Below are 25,837 nucleotides of genomic sequence, written 5' to 3' on the forward strand. Positions count from 1 at the left end.
ATAAATGTGGAACCATGGATGCAGACAGGGTGTTTCTGATGCTGAAGACGGAACTCAGGGCCTTGTGCACTCAGAGCGCACACCCCACTGAGCTGCCCTCCAGCTTCTTCTTGGGCACACCCGATGTCCTTCTGAGCATTTGACTTGTTGAACACTGGCTGGTCTCCTGGCTTTCGCTCTACCGTCTCCTCTGTGAACACCATCCCCTCGGCTGGTGGAATGCTCTGAAGGCTCCAGACCCACTGGGCTTCACACACAGCAGCTGCAGTGCTCCATGAGCATTATGTAGGGACCACTGCTCTGAGAAGAGGAAGCCCGGAGGGCAGCAGCGCCACCTGACTCTCCCAGAACAGCCAGGCACCGTGGCAAGTTTTGCGTAGACAGAGGAGGCCTTGTGACCTCTGAACTCCCAGGCAATAAACACAGTACAAAATAATATACTGACAGAAAAAGTTTTGTGAGAGCTTTAATGGCACAAAATGTTTATAGCTACAAGTTATACATGTATTGTAAACTGTATTTAATGATACAAAATGCTAACTAAATAGATGAAGAATGCATATTCACTTTGGCTCAGTTAAGTCCAATAATTTCAATAACTGTTTTTTTTTTTTAATAAATTCATCTAGCTGGCTAAGTCTTCAATTTTCTTTTCTTTTTTTGGTCTAGTAAATAATTTTACTGCAATCAAGGTAACTTGCTACACTTTTCAATGTGCAAAGTTGTGCAGTTTTGCTCTTGATGTTATTTACAAATATTTTAAGCCAGTTTTCATCAAACATAAGAAAATGAAACCTGCCTTTTCAGCCCCAATTTGTAAACAGGTGTAAAGCTTTTTAAACATTAATCTCAGAATTTCAACTGTTAATCGTTGAATTCTCCTTCCCAATCAGACAGTGTGTTTTCATTCAACAAAAGTCTAGGAGGAACATAAACATTCATCCCACATGTTAAGGGCTATAGATAAATACTGCACGAGCTCCTCGTGTGGTGAGTTCTACTGTGATAAAGTATTCATGTCTGAAATCATTTTCTATAACTTCAAAAAGGGCAACACTGAACTTATTTTCAATGCTGGAAAAAAAAATCACAAATATACCCAAAATCCAATGGCACTACTGATAAACTGCTACTGAATTTAGAAAGAGGGCAATGTATTGCCTATAAAAAGTTGCTCTTAAAGTACAATTTTCTTCTTCTCTCCCATGCTACCAATTATAATACAAATTGTATTGTTATAGCAGTTTAGTTCTCTTTATCAGCCTTTCCAATTTTATTCAGGCTTTTCAAAAACAAACAAACAAACAATCAAACAACAACAACAAAACAGTGGACCATCAGATATACTTTCTTCCCAAAGAAACTGAAACACAAAGACTTGAAATAAATAGGTTAGAAGGCAAATCAAGTGCTACCAGTAAGACAGAAACAAGTTATAATAAAAAAAAGATGTCCAAAATTATTTAGATATCAAATGCTAGAAAGAAAAAAGAAAATAATTCAGGAAACTATTTTGGATATATCACCTTTCTTAAAGATAGCCAGTTATGGTCTCAAAAAAAAAAAAAACAGAAAATAATTTTTTGTTGAACCTGTGTTACTTTCCACTGTAATATATCATTTTTACCAACCTTGATTCAAGAAAGAAGAATTAGTTTCTGCAAACTGGCAAACCTGGTTGTCATAGTGTTTTTATTCAAGTTAACCTGATGCATTTTATAGATTGCTAGCTTTAAATTTTAACAATTTTAACAATTGGTTCTCTAAATATTCAACAGCAATGTCTACATCATAAACAGTAATAGTTTTTATATATAAAACATACAGTAGTATCCTTCAGAGTCATGCTGTATGTTCTGAAATCCAATAAAATCTACTTGAAATAACTGGCAATCCTGATGCTTTCTAACAATTTGGTCCTAAAAGCTTCACATTTTAGAAACAAACGAAAAAGCACGTTGTTGAAGGGATCTGCTGAGTGTTCTGAAACGTCAAGAGTTTAACATAATTGAAAAGACTAGTACATGAGAAAATCACCAACGCCCGTGGAATCCCAGGGGCCACCTTGGGAAGACGCACAGTAAACACCAGCAAGGGAGGGACCAGAAGGAAACGAATGGCATCTTTCCAGAACTTTGCCAACTGTTCCCACAACCCAAGTCTGCTTTTCAAAGTTGCACAAGCGCTTGGAATAACTCTGAAGCAATTTTCTTCAGAGTTTAAAGGCTTCAGAGTATAAGTGAAGCTTCTTAAAACAAGAAGCCTATGTTAACACCAAAAATGGACTCACTCAAGTCTCTTCTTAGAGGAAAAAAAATGAAGAAAAAAAAAAAAAGTAAAGTCATGAAAAATTCACATGCAGCTACTACACAGAAATATCAAATACACAAAAAACTCAAAAGCAATTTTGCATGACTAGGCCTGAGACTTCCTTATCAGAAATAAAGATTCCACATCATAGAAAAGACAGCAATACAGCATACTAGTAATAAAATCTGCTGATGTATCTTAGTTCTTACTCTATTTCCTACCTATCATTTACCCAGCCCGCCTCCTAAAAACTAAAAGACGCTATTAGGAGGCTTAGAAAAAAAGTGGCTCCAAAGCTGGTTTAAAATAATTTTTTATTGCCCAGGATATTTTTTCTTGTGTCTTGCTTTTTATTGTCATTGTTTTTGGTTTTTTTTTATTTATTTGTTTTGTTTTTGCTTTCTTTTTAATAACTATAAATTCAACTTTGGGAAGCTTGACTGTCTTGGAAAACAAAACAAAAACTAAACAAAGCATTTTATATCATTTGCTAACCTGATCTCATTTCAAGAGAGACAGTAGTTACACTGCCAGAGTAAAATTCCTACCATAAGTGATGCAGGTCTAATTCTGGTGGTACTAACAGGAGACAACAGCATTGTTGACAAAATTATAATCTGCTGGTGGCATTTGCGGAAAAAAAGCCCTTGCAAATTTCTAAACAACAGTAAATTCTGTTAGGAAATTCTAAAGTGTCTTACAGGCCAAAAAGGGAATAAAGTTAGTAAAATGCCTCAACCGAGTTTGAATAAAATACTGGAATTGAGAGTTACTGGACTGGATATGTAAAAATAGGGGGGAAGGTTGGTCATGCTTACAATGGTCTCAAGTTCAAATAAACTACTGTGACAATACACCACTTCACAGGCCACACGCATCTCCAGGGGCTTTTCCTTCCCTCAGTAGGTGCTGGCAGAAGGTGTGCTCAGTCGTTTTCCAATATAGATGCTGAAAGGAAGCAGAGCGATCATGTCTCACTTGTTTCCACATCTCTATACCAGCTTGTCCACAGGTTGATTCCTACTGAAGAACTATAAGCTTTCCAGTTCCTGAAAAAGGCTCCAACAGTATACACACACAGTTCTCAATTCTGACTCCCTGGAGCTACCACTTTCTTTTATTTATTATATATTTCTGTGGTGCTGGGGATGGAACTCAGGGCCTCACATGTGCCATATTAGTGCTCTCCCACTGAGCCACATCCTCATTCCACTGACTTTTTTTAAAATCTTATTTATTTGAATTTTGGGGGTGTGCTGGGGATAGATCCCAGGAGCACTCTACTCCTCAGCTATATCCCCAGTCCTTTTAATTTTTTATTTTGAGACTGGATCTCACTAAGTAACTGAGGCTGGCCTGGAACTTGGGATCCCCTTGCCTTAGCCTCCTTGGTACCTGGGATTACAGGCAGGCAACCAGTCACCAGCCCTGCAGATCTGGTTTTATCTGATTCTGTCTATTCATTAACTCAGGACTGAACAGCCAAAGAGAAGAGGTCCTCTTCTCCTTTGAGATGTTTCTTTCTGGTGGACAAAAAGTTCTATTGCTACTTCAGGTAAAAAAAAATATATATATATGTGTGTGTGTGTGTGTGTGTGTGTGTGTGTGTGTGTGTGTGTGAGAGAAATTACTTGGGTGCTAGGTTTAGGCAAAAAATTAGAGCTACCAGTGCCTTTAAGATGGTTCTTACTGATTAGAAATAAATAAAAATACCAAGTCCAAAAAAAAAAAAAAAAGGCTCTTACTTACTACAACTCTATAAAGGATTAGGATCCCAATGTGACTTTTTTCCATTCCAAGCAAGTACTTGACCTCTTAATAACACAAGCAAAGGGAAATTAAGGAAAATAAACAACTACCTCTACCCCCAGTGCAATAAAAGCAACTTAATGTTTTTAAGCCCTCTTCTTAACATTCATCTATGTCAACAGCTACACTTGAGGCAAGAAAAGTCTGAAGATTTACAAAAGCAAGAAATACTTCAAGGTCAAAAAACCACCTCTTTAGGGCAAATGAACTACTGAGCCCTTATAACTTACAAAAATCTAACCCCTGCCTCAGGGTCCATACCCTCCCTTCCTCCATAAGCACCTCTCTTTCTGATGCTTTTGATCACCTTTACTGCCTCACTCAGGCAGACCAAGCATCAGGAGAGACAAAGGGTATGGAATGTTACTGGGATCTGCCTCTGAGATGCTGAGCTCCTTATGGGGAAGGTAAGGGATTATCCATCTTTTGAGGATTACACATGAAAAATGACCCACTGGGCATGCTTAAAGAGCATAACACGTCTTTAAAAAATAAAAAAAACAAAACAAGCCAGGTGTGGTGGCACATGCCTATAATCCTAGTGACCCAGAAGCCAGCCCCAGCAAAAGCAAGGTGCTAAGCAACTCAGTGAGACCCTTTCTCTAAATTAAAATACGAAACAGGGCTAGGGATATGGCTCAGAGTTGACTGCCCCTGAGTTAATCCCTAGTATGTGCCCCCCCGCCACAAAAGAATGGCTGGAGATATAGCTCAGTGGTAAACTGCCCATGGGCTCGATTCTCAATAGCAAAACAAAAACAAAGTCTAAAATTAAAATTTCACATAGTGGATTAAGATGAATATCTTGGGCTGAGGATGTGGCTCAAGCGGTAGCATGCTGGCCTGGTATGCACGTGGCACTAGGTTCAATCCTCAGTACCAAATAAAAATAAAATAAAGATGTTGTGTCCAACAAAAACTAAAAAATAAAAAAATACATTAAAATTTTTAAAAAAAGATGAATATCTTATTTCCAAATAAAGGGAAAAACCTATTATTAAAACTGCCTTGGTTTGGGGTTGTGGCTCAGGGGTAGAGCACTTGCCTAACACATGTGAAATACACGTTCAATCTTAAACACCACATAAAAATTAAAAAATAAAGGTATTGTGTTCATCTACAACTTAAAAACAAAAACAACCCCAACTGGCCTACAGGTAGACCAATCAAATCATGTATCAAATTTAACTTATCCATTTTTTTTTTTTTGGTACTGGGGATCAAACCAAAGGGTACTTTACCATTAAGCCACATCCCAAATCATTTTTATCTTTTTATTTTGAGACAGGGTCTTGCTAAGCTGTCAAGGCCTTGAAACAAAGATCTTCCTGCCTCAGCCTCCCGAGCTGCTGGAATTACAGGTATATGCCACTGTGCCCAGTTTAATCATTGTTAAGTTTACTTTATTTAAACTAAAATTTACTTTATTAGAACTAAAACATTAAAAGCAAACCAATATGGGGCTGGGGCTGTGACTCAGTGGTAGAGCACTTGCCTGGCACATGTGAGCACGACATAAAAATAAACAAAATAAAGGTATTGTGTCCATCTACAACTATAATATTTTTAAAAGAAAAAAAAGAAAAGCAATACAAACTGTTTTCCCATGCATTTCTTACATCTCAACAAAAAGTATGAGGATGAAATGAATGGAAAAAACTTTAAGAGTTTAATGGTTTACTTACCCTAGCCCCAAAGCCAAAACATGAGAAAGGAAGAGAGATGGAATGAACACCTTCAGAAATTCTGCAGAAAAAATACCACCTTTCTTCATGGCTCCACTTTTCCTCATGCTTAGAGACACAGAGCGCTTGGGGTGTCTGAAGTGGAACTCCCTGAGAGAGGAATCCAGAGATGGAGTCAGAGATTCATTTGCTGGACATATCTCAAGGGTCTCCAGGCCTCCTGCAGAACCCACAGGGAGACGCAAAGAACTTACTTGGGTGGAACATTTTCAGGTCTACTGGACCAGTCGGATACCCAGTCTGCACTTTTCTTCAAAGCCTCAACTTCCTTCTCTCCTTCTACCACTTCCTCTTCTGACTATAAAGAAGAATTCAACTTTCAACAAAGAATTTAAAAAAAAAAAAGTACAATTCCTTCTAATACAAAAACAAATCTGTGCACAGAAAATGAAGAACTATACTCAGAAGGTTCTGCCCCATTTTCATATTAGAAAAAGGCTATTTTTCTAAAAAGCTGACAAAATGACCTAAGAGTATTTTCTATCCTAAAATGAACTCAGTGAGCTTGACTGTTGGTACAGTGAAGTATAAACTATGAACTTCAAAACTATTTGAGGATACAATGATAATTAAAGTTTGGAAAATCTGGATAATTATTTAATCCAGTGCAGATGAACATCCATTACATTATTTTCCTTATTTTTGTATGCATTTAGATTTTCATAGAAAAAAATAAATAAACGCAAACATACCAAAAAAGATATAACAAAAATACAAGTGCTGAAAAGCAAATCAAGTGGGAAAGACGATAAGGAAATAAATAATGGTCTTAGCACTTAGACAACCACCGTTCTAGAGGCTTTATATTCATCAATTTTCACTTACATCAACCCTATAAAATAAGACTGTTAAAACCTACTTTCTAGATGGGGAAACTGAGACACAGCATTTTGTACCCTGCCTAAACTTCCACGGTTAGGAAGTGACAGGGCAAGCATGCAATCCAGGCAAACTTTAACACACCTGCTCTTAAGCAACAGGTTTTACTCTCTGGAAGTAGATAACAATTTTTAGATAAATCACTATCCAAATATTTCCCAAGGTTTTGACACCATGTTAGCAAAAAGTTTTTTGCAATAATCTGTTTTAAACTGAGTCAAGAATTTAACACTTACTCTATCAAATAAGTGAAAAAGAAATTTTTATTGCTAATGACAACCTGAAGTTTCAGGCCAAGATATGAGCCAAGAACAATTAAAGTTTCCAAAAGCTTCCCTTTAACAGAACCCACAGGACTAAGAAATTCCTCAGTATTATTTCTTCAGTTTTAAGGACTGCAACACTATGACCCCAAACCAAAAGGTCTCAAAGCTACAAAGTGTTCTCATTTTGTTTGCGTAGGATTGTCTCTCTGACCATAGCTTTCATTCTGTTCAGGAGACAGTAGCAAGGCAGAGCCTGGCATGTTCACAGCCTTCAGCTCTGACAGGTCTAGTTTATGGCTGCCCAAGGAAGAGAGCTTGAGACTGGATCTCTGTACAATCCTTTTCCCCAACAAAACCAGAGTAAATCCCTGTGGATTCTTGCTACTCGTCAATATCACTCTTATCTAATTCTGCTGAACTTGGCAAATCCCAATGAATGACACACAATGCAGCATTTAGAATTGAGCTTTTTCCATTGGGTATTGGAGATTACTCAGAATCATGAGTTGGCTCTTTGGAGTGGCACTGAAATCATCCTAAACCAAAAACAATAAATTGTTACAATTTGCATACAGACTAGCTTGTGTGCATACAACATCTGACTCCTCAACATACTGCAGATAGCTTCTGAAGTTGCCTCCTGTGGCCTCCTCTCTCTCTAAAACTGCTCACAGATTTAGCTCTGAATTTTGAATAAGTCAGTATTTTGCACTTTCCAACAGAGGGAACATGCAGTAAGAGCTTATGCTTTTTTCCCCCCTAACATGGTGGGATTTTTTTCTCAGCTGAGTAAAGCAAAGTTTTCTCTGGAATAGCATTTTAAAAAGCTAAAGAAATTTCTTATTCTAATGTTTACATAAAGAATGGTAAGCTCCCCTCATTTAGCACTGCTCTGAGCTTCCTTTCATTTATCTTAAATTTAATTTTCAAGTTTTAAATTGTCTTCCACTTCTTGGAATGGCCAAAAAATGGTAAAAGTGCACTTGATCTAATTATATGAGATTCATGCTTTTAAATGAATCAATGATCTTCTCTCTGCACTTACATCTATTCAAAGAAGAGTCGGGCATTTCAGACTGTTCTTGTGTGGGAGCCCCTTATCTTCACAGTTAAATTTTCCTTCTCTGGCCAATCCTGTTCTCTTAGGTCTCTAAAGTGAATATTAAACTATATACTGTATCCATGAACAGACCAGTTTTACAAGGCAGAGAAGGTTATTTCCAGTTTGAATCATCTTCCAATGACACCCAACACTCTTTGATCCTGAAATACAACGCAAAAATGTCTTGAGATCACCTGTGGTCCATTTCCTGATACAAAATGGTTGAAAATGGAGACTTAAAACTACTTTTAGGATAGTAGTACTCAACTATCTTTTCCATAAATGTATTACCTTAGCAGTCCCCATACTCATAACTCATCAGACCTGTTAGAGTTCATTCGCAAGCCCTATGAGCTCTCCTGTGACCAATTCCATTCAGTGGCTAATTTCAGTAGAAAGAACAGGGATCATGCACAGCTTAGAAAGACCCATTTTCTTTCCTTTTTTTTAAAGGGTGAAATTAATTATATTGGTTTTTTGTTGTTGTTGTTTTGTTTTTTTTATTGGTTGTTCAAAACCTTACAATTCTTTCCTTTTTAAAAAAAAAAATATTTATGTTTTAGTTGTAGTTGGACTTAATATCTTTATTTATTTATTTTTATGTGGTACTGAGGATCGAACCCAGGGCCTTGCACGAGCTACGTGAGCACTCTACCACTGAGCCACAACCCCAGTCCCAGAAAAACCCATTTTCAATTATAACATAACATAAACTTGCTTTGTTGTCTTAAATAAGTAACTTAATTGGGGCAAAGCTTCATTTTCCCCATTTGTCCAAGGGGATGATATCACCTCTTTCACTGGACTGAGAACATTAAAAGTGAGAAGTATTTTTAAAAATAAATTTAGCAACCTAGCACACTCCTGGCAAATGTTAGTGTCTCCTCTCCTTGCTCCTCCTAGAGAAGCTTGAAAATGTCATCCATCCTTTATAGACAGACACACATGAAAATATCTCATGTGATGAAGCATACTAACAGTCCTTTGTTTACTGTTTTCTTAAGTGTTTCTTAACCCTAAACTTCCTTCTCATTCATGAAAAAAAGTAATTTTTCCAAATCCCAAAGTAATTAATTTTAAATTGTTTCTTCAATTTAAAAAGAAAAACAATGCAAAAGGCTTTTTCAAAGTTTAAATAAATGATCCCTATTCAGCAATGTTTTTCTTACAAGAGTTAGGGACTGCTTCTGCCAAAACTTACCCTTGTTTCAACGGGCTGATCTGTCAATGTGGCTTTTCCTTTGCCTGAGGAGAGTCAATGCTCTTTTAGGTACCTGTTTCTGATTAGGGATCCACTGGTAATCCTACTAGAATCTGACACAGTGAACTCCTGAACTTCACAAATTCCTCTGAAATTCTAAAGTGGATGTATTCAGCTCTAGAATTCCATGTCAACTCAATGATCAGATAAGCCTAATGGTATAGCTGCCATTCCATAACCCAGGAAAGTACTGATCAAAGTATTCCATGGGATTATTAAGATAGTAAGGGGGGAAGTATGTATGAGGAGGGGAAGGTATAAGGTCAAATAAGCTAGAGAAACATTTGGTTTAGTGAAACTGGATTTCTTTAATGCAGGAATTTTCAGAGCTACTACCTAGGGTGACTACTGCTGAGGAGCCGGGCTGTACTATTTTCCACTAATCTGACTTCAGAACTGTTTTATGGAGCTTCCCATTGAGCAAATATTCCTCAGACACATTTTGGAAAACACCAATCTAGATCTTCAATCTGTATATAGAAGCTGATACTGACTGAAGACTACTTCTTCAGGAAAGGCTATAACACAGATTTAATTTCATCTATATCTATCTATCTATCTATCTATCTATCTCTCTCTCTCTCTCTCTCTCTCTCTCGGATCTTTGCCATACTTCCTGCAATGGGGACATATACTTTGTAAACATTAGTGACAGTTTACTGTATGGGGCCAAACTGACATACATTAGCCAGAGAATCAACAATTCTCATCAGATCACCTCACTACACAAAAGCTTTGCCATTTGCTATAAACTTCTCTACAGAATATGGTGCATCATAAAATACATGGTATTCAATCTGTAGAATTTCTAGGTTTCAGAGAATGGCAAAAATAGAGCACAGCCCAAATATGGAGAAATTGTGCAGCTTTTTGAAATGGATTACTGGGCGAATCAAGTAACAGGAAAACTATTTCTATTGCAAAGGGGCCAAGGATCATGTATAGTGAGAACACTGCAAAACAAGGGTTTTTAAAAAAATAACTCATGTAAACATTCATTCAATATTTTTCAAGTGCCTAAACACAGGATAAAAAGAAGATGGTTTTTGCCCTCAAGAATCTGCACTCTAATCAGGTGTAGTGGGACACACCTATAATCCCAGCAACTTGAGAGACTGAGGCAGGAGAACCAAAAGTTCAAGACCGGCCTCAGCAACTCAGAGAGATCCTATCTCCAAATATAAAACAAAACGAGCTAAGGATGTGTCTCAGTGCTAAAGTGCCCCTGGGTTCAATCCCCAGTACCAAAAAAAAAAAGATAGAAGTTGGTCTGACACCTACGTAAGATTAAGGGCAGGCCATGAATGTTCTAAGTCATTAGCAACAATTATACACTCACCATATTTTATATTTTTTGATGCAAACCTCTGTAAGATTTAATCTTTTCCTTTTTTCTTTTAATACTACCAACCATATCAATTTCTAGTGAATTATTTATCTTCTTTAATTCAAGGAGTCTTGCCAAAATTTAGAAGAATGTTTCTCTCTTGCTGCAAATTCACCTTGGAAGTCGCTGCTTTGATTTCAGATACAGGCAAAGTTTTCACACCCGATTCTAACACAGCCTTCATTTGAATTTATTGCAATCTTAAATAAGACATCTCAGTTTTTCTATTTATAAAGTCAAAAAGTAGCCTGGAATATTAGGAATGTTACATCATAGACAAAAATTTTCCAACACTTTTAGGGTGAAAGGGCCCCAAATGCTTAGTTCTAAAGAAGTGCAACAAGAACAAATATTATCCTAAATAACTCCAAAATCGGAAATTGAGTAACTTAAAACAGCTTCAAACTATTGTTAAGATTTCTGAATAGTCTTCTTTCTCAATATACTTCAGCAAAAAACTTAGAGAACCTTCATCATTCCTAACTGCTTACTTTACTATAAATCAGAATAATAAACACACACACCTGAGAGCTATGGTCCCTGCTGGTATGCATCTCCACATCAAACATGATCTGCCCATCTTCTTGAGGTGAAGGGCTAGGAGAGAAAGAACTGAGCTATTAGCTTTACCCCTCTTCTTATCAAATGAATTAGTCTTTACATGAAATTAGAAAATCAAATTACAGCAAGATGACTATACAAAAGCAGTTAATCCAAAAGTATATCATAATCCTAAACAAGCAAAATTCATGTGATAGAAAATGACTAAATAAAATCAAGGGCTCTTACAAATTGTTCCAGACTTCACCAGTGGTGATGAATTCCTTTACAATGCTAAATCTGGAAAGAAAATATTACATACAGCAAATAATGTCACATTCTCCTGTTTTATTCTTTTTTTTTTCAATAAAAGCAAAATGATCTTCAAAGTCAGAATCCTAGCTTGCAGTTCTTTCAAAGTTCTTTCATCATTAAATAATTCGCTCCCAGCAGTTCTCTAAGTATGAAGAGTAGTTCTGAAGGACTACTTCATAGGGTCTTCAAGGTTAAGTTTTCTTTCACAGTATTATTAGGATTTATTTGCTATTTCCATTGTCATTATCTCATAAAATTATAGCAGAAAATTCTACCTGATGTGTAATATTACAGCAGACTGGATGTAAAATCAGGTGAGAATCCACCTATTCTCTAATAAGCCAGATATTAAATTTGTGAAATATAAGACAATTGTCACTATTTCTTACTAATTTTTGTTATAAAGCTTTTTTTTTACTCAAAAAGTTACTTATGTTCAAATGTAATATATTTATTATTTTTCAATGAATAACTACATATTCTAAATTTTGTCCTAATTTCTTTTTCATGGGGAGGTGGTGAGAGGATTGGACTTAGGCTCTCAATTGTGTTCTACCACTGAGCTTCACCACCAGGCCCATTTGTAAATTTCTAAAACAGTAAATATCCAAATATACAATCTACATGCAAAAGCTCTTTGGCATCTCTAATAATTCTTAAGAATGTAACAGATGGGGCTGGGGATGTGGCTCAAGCGGTAGCGCGCTCGACTGGCATGCGTGCGGCCCGGGTTCGATCCTCAGCACCACATACAAAACAAAGATGTTGTGTCCGCCGATAACTAAAAAATAAACATTAAAAAAATTCTCTCTCTCTCTCCCTCTCCCTCTCCCTCTCTCACTCTCTCTTTAAAAAAAAGAAGAATGTAACAGAAACTGAAAGGTTTAAGAAACATTATTCTATTTATTTCAAAAACACGTGCTCTGAGATATTTCAGAGTGAACTATATAAACTTATATCTGAACACAAACCGTTATGCTAGTACAAAATATATTCCCAGAACTACAAAATCTACAGATGAATTCTTAGGCAAAACACATAATCACAAAGTGTACTTGTTACAATCGATGAATACAATGTGCTAAGTCCATTTTCTTAGTTTTATCAATGATCCTGTGTAACTACAATGAGCCACCGGAATTTTCAATAGACACATTGTGTTCCCATCCCATGTAAAATAAAACAGATCTGAAGGTGTATCTCAGTGGTAGAGCACTTCCTAGCATGGGTAAGGCCCTGGATTTGAACCCTAGCACCAAAACAAACAAACAAACAACACTACACTCAAATAAAATAGAGGTGTTACCTTGCTCAAAGGAACAGACATTAACTACTAAAGTCACCAAGGGCATGTGTATAAGGTTACTATATGGAGATGTTAGTGAGAAAGCTTCCAAGAGAAGCCACATATGTGGTCATCAAGACCCTGACCTGACCCATCCTGGCACATGGCACCACTGATAGAGGAAACCTGAAGGAGCCAGGAGGCTTCACACATGTCCCCAGGAGGATCTCTGAGGAACATCAGATGACTCCTAAGACTATATAGGAACAAGGTCAGTTTTGACCAGCTTGGTCTTAAACACCTGGCAGGAGAGTACAGCCTGAGCACAGTCCTACATGGAGATTTAAAAGGGGGAAAAAATTTTTTTAATATAATTTAAGACGTACACTTGTGTCAGTCCTAATAAAAGTAAAGCTGGAGACTGTAAAGGAAGGGTATTCATGAGAGTGCCTAATATTTAACTATCACAAAGACTCTAGAGACACAGGCTGTCCTGCATTCCAGAGACTGGCTGAAATACTAATTGTTTTCATGTTAAGTGTTTATCAAAAAAGTAATGCTTTGCTGTCTTGTTTATTGTTGTCCCAGCATAAACCTTACCCTATATATACCTTGTCCAGTCACCTGCCAACTCCCACCATGTTCCTCTGGACTGCTATGATGCTGAATAGCCATAACTGTCCATGCCCCTCCTGACAGAAAACAAGAACTCTGGGTCACTTCCCTCTAACTTCACCCTCTCTCAGCAGGAAATAACTTGGAGATGTCATCTCCCACTCTTCCATAGAAATGGAAGGTAGAAATTGACAGTGGGGAAAAGAAACAGTGTTACCTTCACCTTCTCAATGTAGCACTCATTGTGCTAAGGCTTATTTAAAAAAAAAAAAAAAAAAAAAAAGATTTTTCCTCTCTTCTCTCCTCTCCCCCTCCCTAACAAGAGTGGGGAGACAGCGTTATCTTTTCTTCCCCTAGTTAACTGCCTTGGAACACACAAACTACAGATAGGAGAGGCCTGCTGAGGATCTGGAAAGTGAATATTTCCCAAATTAACAAGTGAATCCTAACATGCCATCAGGGGGCTTCCTACCAGAGCACACCTGGGACTTAACCCTTGAAGTTCCTTTAAAACCCCCTTCAAAATGGATGGCATTAGAGCATATTATGCTAAGCGAAGTTGGCCAATCCCAAAAAAACAAATGCCGAATGTCTTCTCTGATATAAGGGAGGTGACTCAAAATGGGGTAGGGAGGAAGAGCATGAGAAGATTACCTCTAGATAAGGAAGAGAGGTGGGAGGGAAAGGGAGGGAGAAAGGGAATTTCATGGAAGAGGGAAGGAGACCCCCCTTCGTTATAGAGAATACAGGTATGACGATGTGAGGGAAAAAAATAAAAAGAAGTGGGTCACATTAGATTGGGTAGAGAGAAGTGATGGGAGGGGAGGGGAGGGGAAGCGGGGAATGGAAGGACAGCAGAATAAAATAGATATTATTATTACTGTGGGTATATACGTGACTGCATGACCAATGTAATTCTGCAACCTGTACACTCAGAAAAATGAGAAATTATAACCCATTTGATTCCAATGTATGATATGTCAAGATCATTGTACTGTGGTGTGTAACTAAAACAAATAAAAATAATAATAATTATGCAATCACAAAAATAAATAAATAAATAAAAATAAAGCCCCCTTGTCCCTACTGAGAGAGTCACAGACTTTGGGACAGGAGTCCACTGGGTTTCTCTTTTGCTAGCAAAGCCTAAATAAATAAATAAAAATAAAACCCCCCTGTCCCTACTGAGAGAGTCATAGACTTTGGGACAGGAGTCCACTGGGTTTCTCTTTTGCTAGCAAAGCCATAAACCTTCTTTTTCCTTTTTCTAAAAAGAAAAATAAGACCACCAGAAATGACTTATTAGGCCTAGGTATCTTAAGACCAGTACAGTCAACATAGGAAATTCTTAAATGATAGGAAAAGGAAAAAGATAGTTCTATGTCAAACAAACATATCACATAAACTTAAAATACTTTTCTCTTAAATGAGAAATGTCAGCAATAGCACAGGAAACAAACAGAATGAGGTATTCTTGTCCTCAGTTTACTGTATTTGTTCTTATAACAATGTTGGCATCAAGTCAGGGGCCAGCTTTACATATAGCTGGGACCAAATCAAGACAGGCAGAGTAACAAGGCAGGAATCCTACTGCAGCACCACTCTACCTCTGCACTGCTGCCACAAGCACCAATCTCACTCCCAGAAATACTAGCTCTCCCCTGGTCAACTGTTTGCTACTCCTAACAATTTGGAATACAATAAGGCTTCAACCATGGCTCCTATGGAGAAGCTGGGAGGTTGTAAAATATCCCAAGTCTCTGCCTCACCCCTTACAACTGAATCAGCAGCTCTAAGGATGGGGTTTTGCACTGGTATTTTTAAAAGTGTCCTGATGAATTTAGTAAGCAGTTAAGCTTAAAAGTCTCTATAATTGGGTGGAGAAAAAGCAATATATACAAGGGTTATCTTCTAACAACCACTGTTAGGGACAAAAATATATCTTCAGAATAATTTATAAATACAAATCAGCTCTGGGACTAATATTCTACAATCCTAACTCTTTCACCTATAAGAAACATTTCCCAACAACTTCAAACATATAGTTGCATGTCAATTCAAATGACATTAATTTTGAAATGTTTTTGAACAGCCAAGTGAGTAAGATATTACTGAGCTAAAGTACTAGGCCTCCTTTGTCAGATGACAGTAACCCAGAGCCTGGAATATACAAGCTAAGTAATAAGAAAGTGTTCAAAAGCATACGCTGTACCTCTTTTCACATATTTAGAAACCTAAACTTTAAATACAACCTTAGGAAAATGTATTCATATTCCATCATATGTATAAGTGCAAACAAAATGAAAGAAGATTACCAGACAAATAAACAGGTGATTTTTCCCTGAACCATGTGAACAACAGATTAATGGAGACAGTGGTATCACTATTCAAGGTTCATGTACTTGAAGATATAGTGAAATAGGCCATATTAAGCAGAAACCTTCACAAATCTAAACAGAAAACTTTAGAAATCCTTCAACAAATTCCATAACATAAATCTTCATTCTGAAAGACAGACTAATACTATTGCTACTGGAATCAGTGACAAACTGCTCATAATGTGCTCTTGTTCTGCTTATGACAAGAGACATCCCTGGCTCTAAGAATCATGGGGACAAGTCAGAGATGATTCAGGGACAAAGCGGGTGCTCAGTGTGCTGCATGGTCAATAAGCCTGCCCGCTGTTGCCTTGCTAACATCAGTGGATCATAAGATGTGCAAGAAGGTCTAGCAGATTTAATTCATTTCTCTCTTTTTTGACATGTTTTTCTAATAAACACTAATAGGTGCTAAATACACAATTTCTATAAGATACAAAAATGTTAGGTAAAACATCCATAATTCTGTCCTCTGAAGAAAGTCACTGTTTATATATTTTTAAGTGTTCCCTTATTCCTCCTCCTGTGCATGTGCATTTTGGACATGCTTAGTATTAGTTAACTATTAATTAACCAGAAAATTATCCAATACTCCAGAATGCTAACAGTGTGCTGCCACTGCACTAAGAGGTTTTAAATATCTGAGAGGCTGAGGCAGGAGGATTGCCAAGTTTAAGGCCAGCCTTAACAACTTAGTGAAATCCTATCTAAAAATAAAAAAGGGGTGGGGATGTGGCTAAGAGGTAAAGTGCTTCTGGTTTAATGCCTAGTTAAAAAAAAAAGAATCTTTACATATCATTTAATACCTAGTCCCTCTGGAAAGGAAAGGAAAGGAAAGGAAAAGCTCAGAGAGGTGTCAAATTAATAACTTGATTTCATTCCACTCATACATCTCTCTCAATGCTTACTCTGTCACCACAAGCAATCCTTAATCAGTGGAATTCGCTTCCCCACATAAAACACAGAAAAAATGAAATCTGAAGTAAAACTTCTCCTGAGGAACAGAAGGTCTTCAAAATGAACTTTCTTTACAGACAGAGGTTAGTTCTTCCACTGTGCAAATATTGCCAGAACCTGAACCGACTTGCAGATCCTATGAGTCAAACATTTATGAGTGTCTGCTGCATACCAGCATCATTACTGACAAGGGTGCAAGGAAGAGCCATGTGGCCCTCCTATGGGGAGACAGACTTCTAAAGAGGCAAGTCAAGCACAATGCAACTTGGGGAAAGGACACAAGGGCAAAGGATACTGCGAGGAAGTTAGATTTATTTTACAAATTAACATTTATGCTATTGAATTTTAAACTGATAAACATGTAGAAATAAAATAATTGGGGCGCCGGGTAGAGTGGCGCACACCTGTAATCCCAGTAGCTCAGGAGGCTGAGGCAGGAGGATCGTGAGTTCAAAGCCAGTCTCAGCAAAAGCAAGGCGCTAAGCAACTCAGTGAGAGCCTGTCTCTAAAGAAAATACAAAATAGGTCTGGGGATGTGGCTCAGCGGCCAAGTGCCCCTGAGTCAATCTCCAGTATCAAAAAAATTAATAAAATGAAAAAAAAATCTAAATAATAAAAATTACTGAATCTGGAGAAAACCAGAGGGCCCTCAAATGACTGTCAATTAGCTCTTTGATTTAAATACATATGGAGGTATATTTTGTTAATTGAACATTTAAGCAAATAAATTTTTTCTCATGGGAATTAGCCCTATAACCCACCTGTCTCCTGAATTACATCAAAACATGGATCTCACTTACCTGTCACAGTGAGAACTGCCTCTTGAACTGCTCTGTCCTGATTCATGCTGTGCATCCAAAAGAATCTTTTCCATGTCTCCATTGTGGATGGAAGAGGAAGAAGGTACATGTTCCAGCCCCCCATTCTTCCCATTGCCATTATCATTGCCATTGCTGCTATTCATGGGTAGCTCCACCCAGGAACCTGTTGGACAAGTCAGATAAGTTAACCACAGCAAGACTGAAATCCATCATGTGCACGGATGCTAATATGGCGAATTCAGATAAGAATTCTGACTTGCTTTAAAGTGAATGCAAAAGTATTCTGAAGAAAGTAAACAAAGTGCAATAAAGTCAAAATCTATATTGTTCTGTTCCTGAAGCAGCAAATGCAATTGGTTAATCACAAATGACCAATTTAGAAGAAGCTGGAAATCTAAAAGTAACTTTTTAGAAAACAAGTTTTCTAAAAATAATTTTCTCCCTGCTTACAGTTTGGTCTACACACAATCAACAATTTCCTGAAAAAAAGAAGCTGCTTTTCGGGGCAGGGGATGTGGCTCAAGCGGTAGCATGCTCGCCTGGCGTGCGTGCGTGCGACCCGGGTTCGATCCTCAGCACCACATACAAAACAAAGATGTTGTGTCTGCCGATAAATAAAAAATAAATATTAAAAATTCTCTCTCTCTCTCCCCCTCTCTCTTAAAAAAAAAAAAAAAAAAGAAGCTGCTTTTCAAAAAATAAATAGCTACTTCATTACTAGACAGGCTACTTGCCTTTAATATTTTAGTTTCTCTCTCTCTCTCTCTCTCTCTCACACACACACACACACACACACTCTTCTTAGCCTGCCTCAGTTATTTAGTATCTGCATCACAAATTAAATAATAAATATATGACTTAGAAAAGTCATACAGTTCCACCAAAATAGGTTTAACAACTAACTACCACAAACAATGATGAAGCTGCTAGAGAAGAAATCTATATTCAAGGAAAAATTGGGGGGCTGGCGTTGTGGCTGGGTGGTAGCGCGCTCGCCTATCAAGTGCGAGGCCCTGAGTTCAATTCTCAGCACCCTATAAAAACAAATAAAGGTATTGTGTCCAACTACAACTAAAAAATAAATATTTTTTAAAAAGAAAAGAAAAAGTTTAATGTATGTACACATTTAGAGCATAAAAATAATGCAGCTGGTTCTTAACAAAATCAGGTGAAAATGACAAAAAATTCTGGGAGGAAAAAAGTTTTAGCTCTAGTCCCTATATTTGTTTCTTCCTTTCCTCTTTTATTCTGTCTCCTTTTTTATGTACCAAGCATACCTGGTGAATGTGACTCTTCTCTTTTCTCTCCCGCAAGTTCCTACTTTCTAGGGTTTTCATTAAGCCCTGCTGGTTTGGAAGCAGAAGCCACTGCACAGGGCTAGAGAGAGAAGTGGATTTGTTGGGGGGGTAAATAGTCAAAGAGGGTGGAGCCTTATGAAAAGGGGAGGAGGGGCACTTGTAATCTGCATAGGTCCTGAAAAGTTTTTACTAGCCCAATGAGTTTGCAGAACTATTAGTGCTTGAATTTTAATAACAATCGATAACAGTACCCAATAAACCAACGTTACAACAAAAAGAGAAGAGTGTTTTCATAACTTCCCTTCCTTACAATAAACTTTGTTTTAGAAAATATAACCCAGCAGATTGGTAGGGCCATTCCTCTGAATTCTCCACAGAAGTGCTGAAGACTCCCAGGGCTAAATGCAGAGTTCCATCAATCAGAATAATCACTAAAACAAGTCAAAACCTAAAATACACTCTAAATGAGGCCATGACTATACCTGATGGAGGGTGAGTTCACTGTCCTCCTTACAAGAGAAAGGAGAGCTCAGGCATACCTGGCTGGCTGGAAGTCTGACCCTACCTCCCACCCTCTGTGTACAACCTTCATTTCTGCCTTCAGCTTCCTCCCAGAGGTAACACTGCCTAGGACCCACCTCCATGGACTGCCTAGAGGACTACCATAGTAATATAAGGTGCCTAGTAAACAGAAATTCATGCACATGATAGGGAAAAAGAGTTTGAATCTATAAAGTATGTTCTCAGAACAGTGTTTGCTAAATAAAGTTAGCCTGTCCTTTCCATCAAAGGCAGCCCCAGAAGCAATCACAGTCCCAGATTCATCACCCAGGACAGTGCCACCAAACAAGAGTAACAAACACAAGTTGCAAAGCTGAGAGATAATTGAATATTTGGAGTCCCTTAAAATTTAGAGCTCTGCAAAATATTTTTGGGAAAGAGGGGGAGAGAAAGAGATAAAGAGAGATAGAGAGACAGACATACACTAGAGATGGAGAAACTGGTATATGCTAAACAAACTTTTTCCTATTCCCATTGCTTCTAGAATTTTCAAACTTCTTTTGAAACCAATAAAAACAGTTCTTCTTGTACAGAAGCCCAATGTGTAAAATAAACAAAAGCCCAGAGCTACCTCCTGTAGAAACAGAACTAAGGACCCAGTTCCAGATGGGTCTCTATGGAAGTCGGTCTTCCCTAAAACACAATTACTCTGTACTTGATGTACATCCGATCAAAGGGAAAAAAGGCAGCAATAGTGCCAAGTTTTCTGGTCCTTACTTTCCGAAGAACTTCCAAACCAATATGTGAATCATATTTTCTGCACTAAAAATACATAAGCCATTATTAATCTAGCATTTGTTTTAGGGACCTTGGAGAGACCCAGCTAGAAAAGTTTAGGGAAAGTAATGCATGGTGGCCTTAATACTCTGGAGCGCACTCACAGCACTTCTGCTTAAGGCAGACTGTTTTTATGTGGCAAATGTTAGTACAGTGGTTAAAAACAGACCAAGCCAGATCCCCACTTATCACTTAGTGCTTTCACCCCCCTGAACAAGTTACTTAACCTCTTTGTGTCTCAGTTTCCTCAGTAAAATAGGGATAATAGCAGTATTTGGCTCACAGAGTAGTTAGGATTATTGAATAAAGTGAATAGAAAGATGAGGATCCCTGTAAGTACTACGTACATGTCGCTACAATAATTATATTCTATTTCTTTTTAAATCATTTCTGATTGCAAAAAAAAAAAACGTGTTCTTGGAAAATATAAACATCATATATAAAATGAAAGAATTAATGCTTCTCCTCAAAACCTCCTGTTCCTACTCCCAAAGGAAAACACACAAACTGGTTTTAAAGGGAGACTTCTGAAGTTTTTTGAAATACAGTTGTTGAAAGACTTTTTGTTTTGGCCCTGGGGAGTGAATCCAGGGGTACCCTACCACGGAGCTACATTCCTAGTCCTTTATTATTTTTTGAGACAAGGTCTCAATAAGTTGCAAGGGCTGGCCTCAAACTTATCCTCCTGCCTCAGTCTCACAAGTGGCTGGGATTACAAACGTGTGCTTGTCTTTGTATTTATAAACAAATAGAATTGTACTATATGGACATTTCTGTAAGTAGCGTTTTTCACCTAAAACTTTGGAAATGTCTTCCAATATCAATACTTGTGGACATTCACCGTTCTGACCAATGCATTGCACCTCACCTATTATAAAAATGCACTATATTTTAACCACTATCCAATGGCAATGGGTAACCATTACCCAAATAATTCTTTTTAATATTTATTATTGTAACTGGGGCTTCAATAGACATTTTGGAGGGTAATTTGGCAATATGTATTAAGAGCCTTAAAAAGGAGATTTCCTTAACTCAGTAACTCTCTTTCAGAAACATTATATACAGAAATATACAGGGCTACAGAAAAAGTTATGTACACATTAAGAGCCTACATGTTAGCTTTATCTTTTGAGTAACAGAGAAAAAAGCAAATCCATCTTTCTCAATAAATATACTACACACACACACACACACACACACGCGCGCGCGCGCGCGCGCGCTTTTTCCCCATCACCTAATTCACTCCATTTCCAGCCTAGGAATTTCCTAATGTTCTAATTTTACCAGTCCTTCACAAAGTCCCCTTTCACTTGGAAAGGAAGCAGGGCAAGATGTGAGCATTGTGCTGTCCAAGTAATACAAGTAGAAAACAAATTCAGAGTGAATTATCTTCCTAATATGCAAGCTTTAAAATAAGAACTAGATGGGCTGGGGATGTGGCTCAAGCGGTAGCACGCTCGCCTGGCATGCGTGCGGCCAGGGTTCGATCCTCAGCACCACATACAAACAAAGATGTTGTATCCGCCAATAACTAAATAATAAATATAAAAAAAAAAAAAATAAGAACTAGATGTTTTCTCTGTTATTTTAAAAAACTATTTACAAGCTGTTCCTTTATGCCAGTTTGTACATAGAAACAATGACATTTTCTAGTTTAAGTCTTTGGGAACAGCTCAGAGAGATCATGAAGGATGATCCAATAACTGTGACGACATTCACTCCTATAATTTCATAATCACCAGTTGAATCCTCTTGAGGGTTGGGGAGGTAAAGAAAGAAGAGTATTTCTCCTTATTTCCCCCCAACTTTTCGAGGCTGTGTATAACTAGTACCTTCAACAGGGACAACATACTTCATATTTATCTTCTTTCCTCAAAGACTTTGTTTCAGGAATCTGATGCTAGAATCCAGACCAGGCCTTCAACAGTCACTGGCATTCTTCTAAAAAATACGTTGACTTTTTTGCACAAATAGGTGCTTACACACCAGTGACTTATTTATTCAAAACACTATTACAAGGCAGTGGTATGTCATGTGCCACAGTCTTACGAGCCCTCCTGCCATACCTGGGGAGCAAGAACATTGCAGTTGAAGAGATTTAAAAAGAAAGAAAAGGCTGTTTTCCTCCCCGTCAAGCAGTAAGAATTACACTCCTATGTTAATTTTCCTTATAGGCCATGTTGAATCTTATGATATAAAAGTCTTATTCAAATATTCTTAAGGAATTTGGTAGCTTTCTTAAGAATAGTACAAACAACTGAAAATGACCTTTCAACTTTAGAAATAGTCTGGATATTTGCCCTCTAATTTGAAATAAAAGCAAACAGTCCCCCTAAAGTGGCCAAAAAAAGAAAAAAGAAAAAAAAAAAATCAGAGAAAGGTTTCACTATTTCAAATATTTCAATAATTTGCTATTCAAACTCTGCTTTGACCCCTGAACTAAAGATAAAATCCCAAACCAGAGATAATCTATGGAGTTTCATCTTCTGTTTTTCAGTTGTGCAACTTTACCCAGCAAAGTACTAGAACTTATCAGCAATTCAGATAGTATTAGACGCCTGAACAAGTTGTTTTGCCCAGTGACTAAAAATCCCTTTAAGGAATCAATAAGGTTTCTTGTTTTGTTCAGTCCAGTGTTGTATAATGAGCTTAAAAAGCAAACAAAGAGGCAAGACAAGACAGTAATTAAATAAGGCATTATCAAAAAGCTGTTTAGAAACTTTTTTGAAAGTTCAGCCTATCCCAAATAAAACATTTTTACCTAGCAAATTTCCCAAAGCAACCTCTGGTAGATATCACATGCAGGCTGTGTCCTTCCACTTCTGTAAGAACTAACAAAAACGTAGCAGGAACTGATTGGCCAAAGATATCAAGCACCTCACAGGTCTGCCAGACACCAAAACAAACATATATACAGTTCACTACCACCACCCCTTTTTGGTTAAATGGTCAAAGGAAAGTTAAAAGCCCTTTGCTTTTTGTGAAATCGTGAACATGTACTGACCAAATTCCTAACTCACAAGAAAACACTGAGCAAAATTAAGAAATAAAATACTAAAAGAAATAAAACAGATTGGCCACTCTGTACATAAGCCAGAATGATAGGTTGAAAGAATAAAATACACACTCAGGCCTATTTAAGAGATGTGTCCTGGAAAGAGCATCAGATTGGATCAAAGTGGGAACAGGGCTCCCAGCTCTGGACTTGGGAAAGACCTTTGTATCTTTACTAGTAAATAACAGGGGACATTTATCTCTTAAGTCTCTTCTCTTTCTAAAATACACCTAAGAAAAGTATGCTAAAAATGGGTAAAGTCCCACATTAATACGTAATACAAGTAACACTTAAAGATTCACAAATCGACTCTTATTTACTGTGTCAAACAGTATGAAGATCTTATTCTAAAACACAGATACTTCAGCTTTTTTTGAAAAGTCAACATTTAGGGAATAATTTCATCAAAGGAGGGAGCAGCAGAAATAAATAATGAAAGCATCTTAAAATATCCCAATTCTGCCGCCACCCTGTGAGAACAGGAACTCTCTTCCCTAAAATGGTTAGGCCATGTTGAAGCACCTTCCTCTTATGAAAACGACTGCCTGCATGACCTTTAAGCACCCAAGTGCTTTCTGAACAATTCCGCCTGGCCCTATGCTACCTCTTTCATAAGAGAGGAATTACAGAAAGGGTGGGCAAGCCCTTCCAAGAGTAGGCGCTCTCACGACAACCAGGAACACTGTCAGGACAGGACGTCTGAGCGCCACAATGTTAGGGAAAACAACTGTAGTCGGTGGACACTGCATCCTGCCCACGAAAATTCCGTTTCTGAAAATCCACTGTCCAGACCCCGTGATGGGTGCAACCTTGGGTGGTCACAAGAGGTTCTTAAACAGGTTGCTGAGTACACAACCCACCGTTTGAAACAAGAATAAAATCACTTAGGCAACTTGGGGGAAAGCTCAAAAAGGAAAAAAGAAAAAGCAGGAGCAGAGCCTCCTCAGCGCCACACGTGACTCCAGTAACCACTGAATTACCAAATGGTTTTCCTGACCCGCGTGTGGCAACAAAGGGACGCCGCCCGCGGGCTCAGGTCGCGGCCCCGAGCCCCGCCGCGCGGGAGGGCCGACCGGCCCCGCACACCTGCTCGGCTGCACGTCCCGACCGCCCGCGCTCCGCCCGCCAGCCGCGTCCATCCCCCGGCGTCCCCGCTGCACGTCCCCAGCCCGGCCCACGTCCCCCAGCGGCCCGCTCCGCCCCCACGGACCGCCCCCTCCCCGCCCCGCAAGCTCCACTTCAGGGCCGGCACTCGGGGTCTAGGCGACCTCTGTCAGCTCGCCCCGCGACTGTGGCCTCGAGCAGCCCCAGCCCAAGACCACGGGAGGGAGACCCACAAGGCGAGAGGAAGACCCGAGCGCAAGACCCGAGCGCCTCCTCCTGACAGGAGACGGAAGCTGTCAGTCACCCGAACATCCTCAACCTGGACCAATGGGAGGCCTTCTCCTCCCGCCCCCCGCGCGGCGCTGGCAGCCGCGGCCGGAGCAGCTCCTCCTCCCCCATCCCTCCACCGAGTCCCTCGGCCCTGCACTCACTGTTGAGGCCGGCTGGCGGAGGCAACGCCTGTTCCCCTTCCTCGCAGTTGTTGTTGTTGTTGTGCAGGGGCGGCGGTGGTTCAACCAAATGAGACGACATTGTCGGGCGGCTGGAAGAGCTGCGGCCACAGATAAGAGCGTCTCCGGTTCTCGGGCGGCAACACAACAAGCCGAGTCCCCCGCCCCCTTTTCTGCGCCTGCGCAGTCCCGCCCCTCCCCTGACGTCAAGGCCCGCCCCGGGCACGTGATGACAACACAACAAGCGGCGGGGCGGGGCGGGGCGGGGCGGGGGCGTTCCCGTGCAGGTCCTGGACGTGCGGACGCGAAGTCACGCTGACGCGCGAGCCTGGAACGAATTCTTGCGTGTATTTTGGGCTGACCGGATGCAATGAATTATGCAGATGGCACTGGGCTAGAGGATACGGAGAACTGTGGAATGAGGAAGTGCGAGGTGCTAAGGTGCAAGCGCCCAAATCTCCCACACGGACTGATTCTCCACTGATTTAGCCAATCCTTGTGCATTTAGTTTTTAAATGTCTGTTAAGAACTCACTTCTGTAAGGGATATCTTGATTCAAAGCAAAAATTCCCAGTTGCTCCCTGCCCTAAACCTAAAATATACCTGGTGAGACAAAAACCGTGGAATCTAAGGTTTCCTGAAACTTGCTAAATCAAAAGAGAAAGGGAAATTCAGAAAAACAGAAAAGAGAAGAAAATAATTTCTCAAATCTTATCAACCACCTAACCTATTCCTGGGACACGACTTGGGAAGCCATGAAGCCTGTGCGTGGGTGAATCTCAACTGTGTTCCTAAACACTCCTGCAGCAGATCTCTGTCTTTGTACGATTTCCTTGATCTGATTTATGTGTGGCAATGTATTTCTCCCAGTCTGTTACTTCTTGTAACTTTGTTTCACAGTGCAGACCTATAAAGTTGTA

General features: G+C 39.0%; 1 protein-coding gene across 7 annotated transcripts; it reads right to left on the reverse strand.

Moving 5' to 3' along the window:
- Positions 1-438: 438 nt before the first annotated feature.
- On the reverse strand, positions 439-25,095 carry Bnip3l (BCL2 interacting protein 3 like). 7 transcript variants are annotated; one of them, XM_076853553.1, is made up of 8 exons: positions 24,633-24,696; positions 23,071-23,195; positions 22,142-22,375; positions 17,650-17,833; positions 11,284-11,356; positions 6,059-6,162; positions 5,805-5,954; positions 439-3,258 (listed from the first exon to the last, which is right to left on the reverse strand). In XM_076853553.1, exons 3-8 carry the CDS (start codon positions 22,164-22,166, stop codon positions 3,210-3,212), a joined length of 585 nt encoding a protein of 194 aa, XP_076709668.1. In that variant the 5' UTR covers positions 22,167-22,375; positions 23,071-23,195; positions 24,633-24,696; the 3' UTR covers positions 439-3,209. The 7 variants fall into 7 exon arrangements, with proteins under 7 accessions (XP_076709668.1, XP_076709669.1, XP_076709667.1 ...); XM_076853554.1 differs by lacking the exon at positions 24,633-24,696 and having other exon boundaries at positions 22,162-22,375; positions 23,071-23,788; XM_076853552.1 differs by lacking the exon at positions 24,633-24,696 and having other exon boundaries at positions 23,071-23,788.
- Between the last annotated feature and the right edge of the window lie 742 nt (positions 25,096-25,837).

Source organism: Callospermophilus lateralis, chromosome 4, assembly GCF_048772815.1.
Source record: "Callospermophilus lateralis isolate mCalLat2 chromosome 4, mCalLat2.hap1, whole genome shotgun sequence".
In the NCBI taxonomy this organism is placed as follows: domain Eukaryota; kingdom Metazoa; phylum Chordata; class Mammalia; order Rodentia; family Sciuridae; genus Callospermophilus; species Callospermophilus lateralis.

Coding starts and splice junctions, on each gene's coding strand:
- Bnip3l (XM_076853551.1), bottom strand. CDS start 24,999: ATGTCGTCTCATTTGGTTGAACCACCGCCGCCCCTGCACAACAACAAC. Junction 11,357..17,649: donor GGCAGTTCTCACTGTGACAG/GTAAGTGAGATC, acceptor TTTCTCTCCTAG/CCCTTCACCTCAAGAAGATG. Junction 6,163..11,283: donor GCAGGGACCATAGCTCTCAG/GTGTGTGTGTTT, acceptor TCTTCTTTATAG/TCAGAAGAGGAAGTGGTAGA.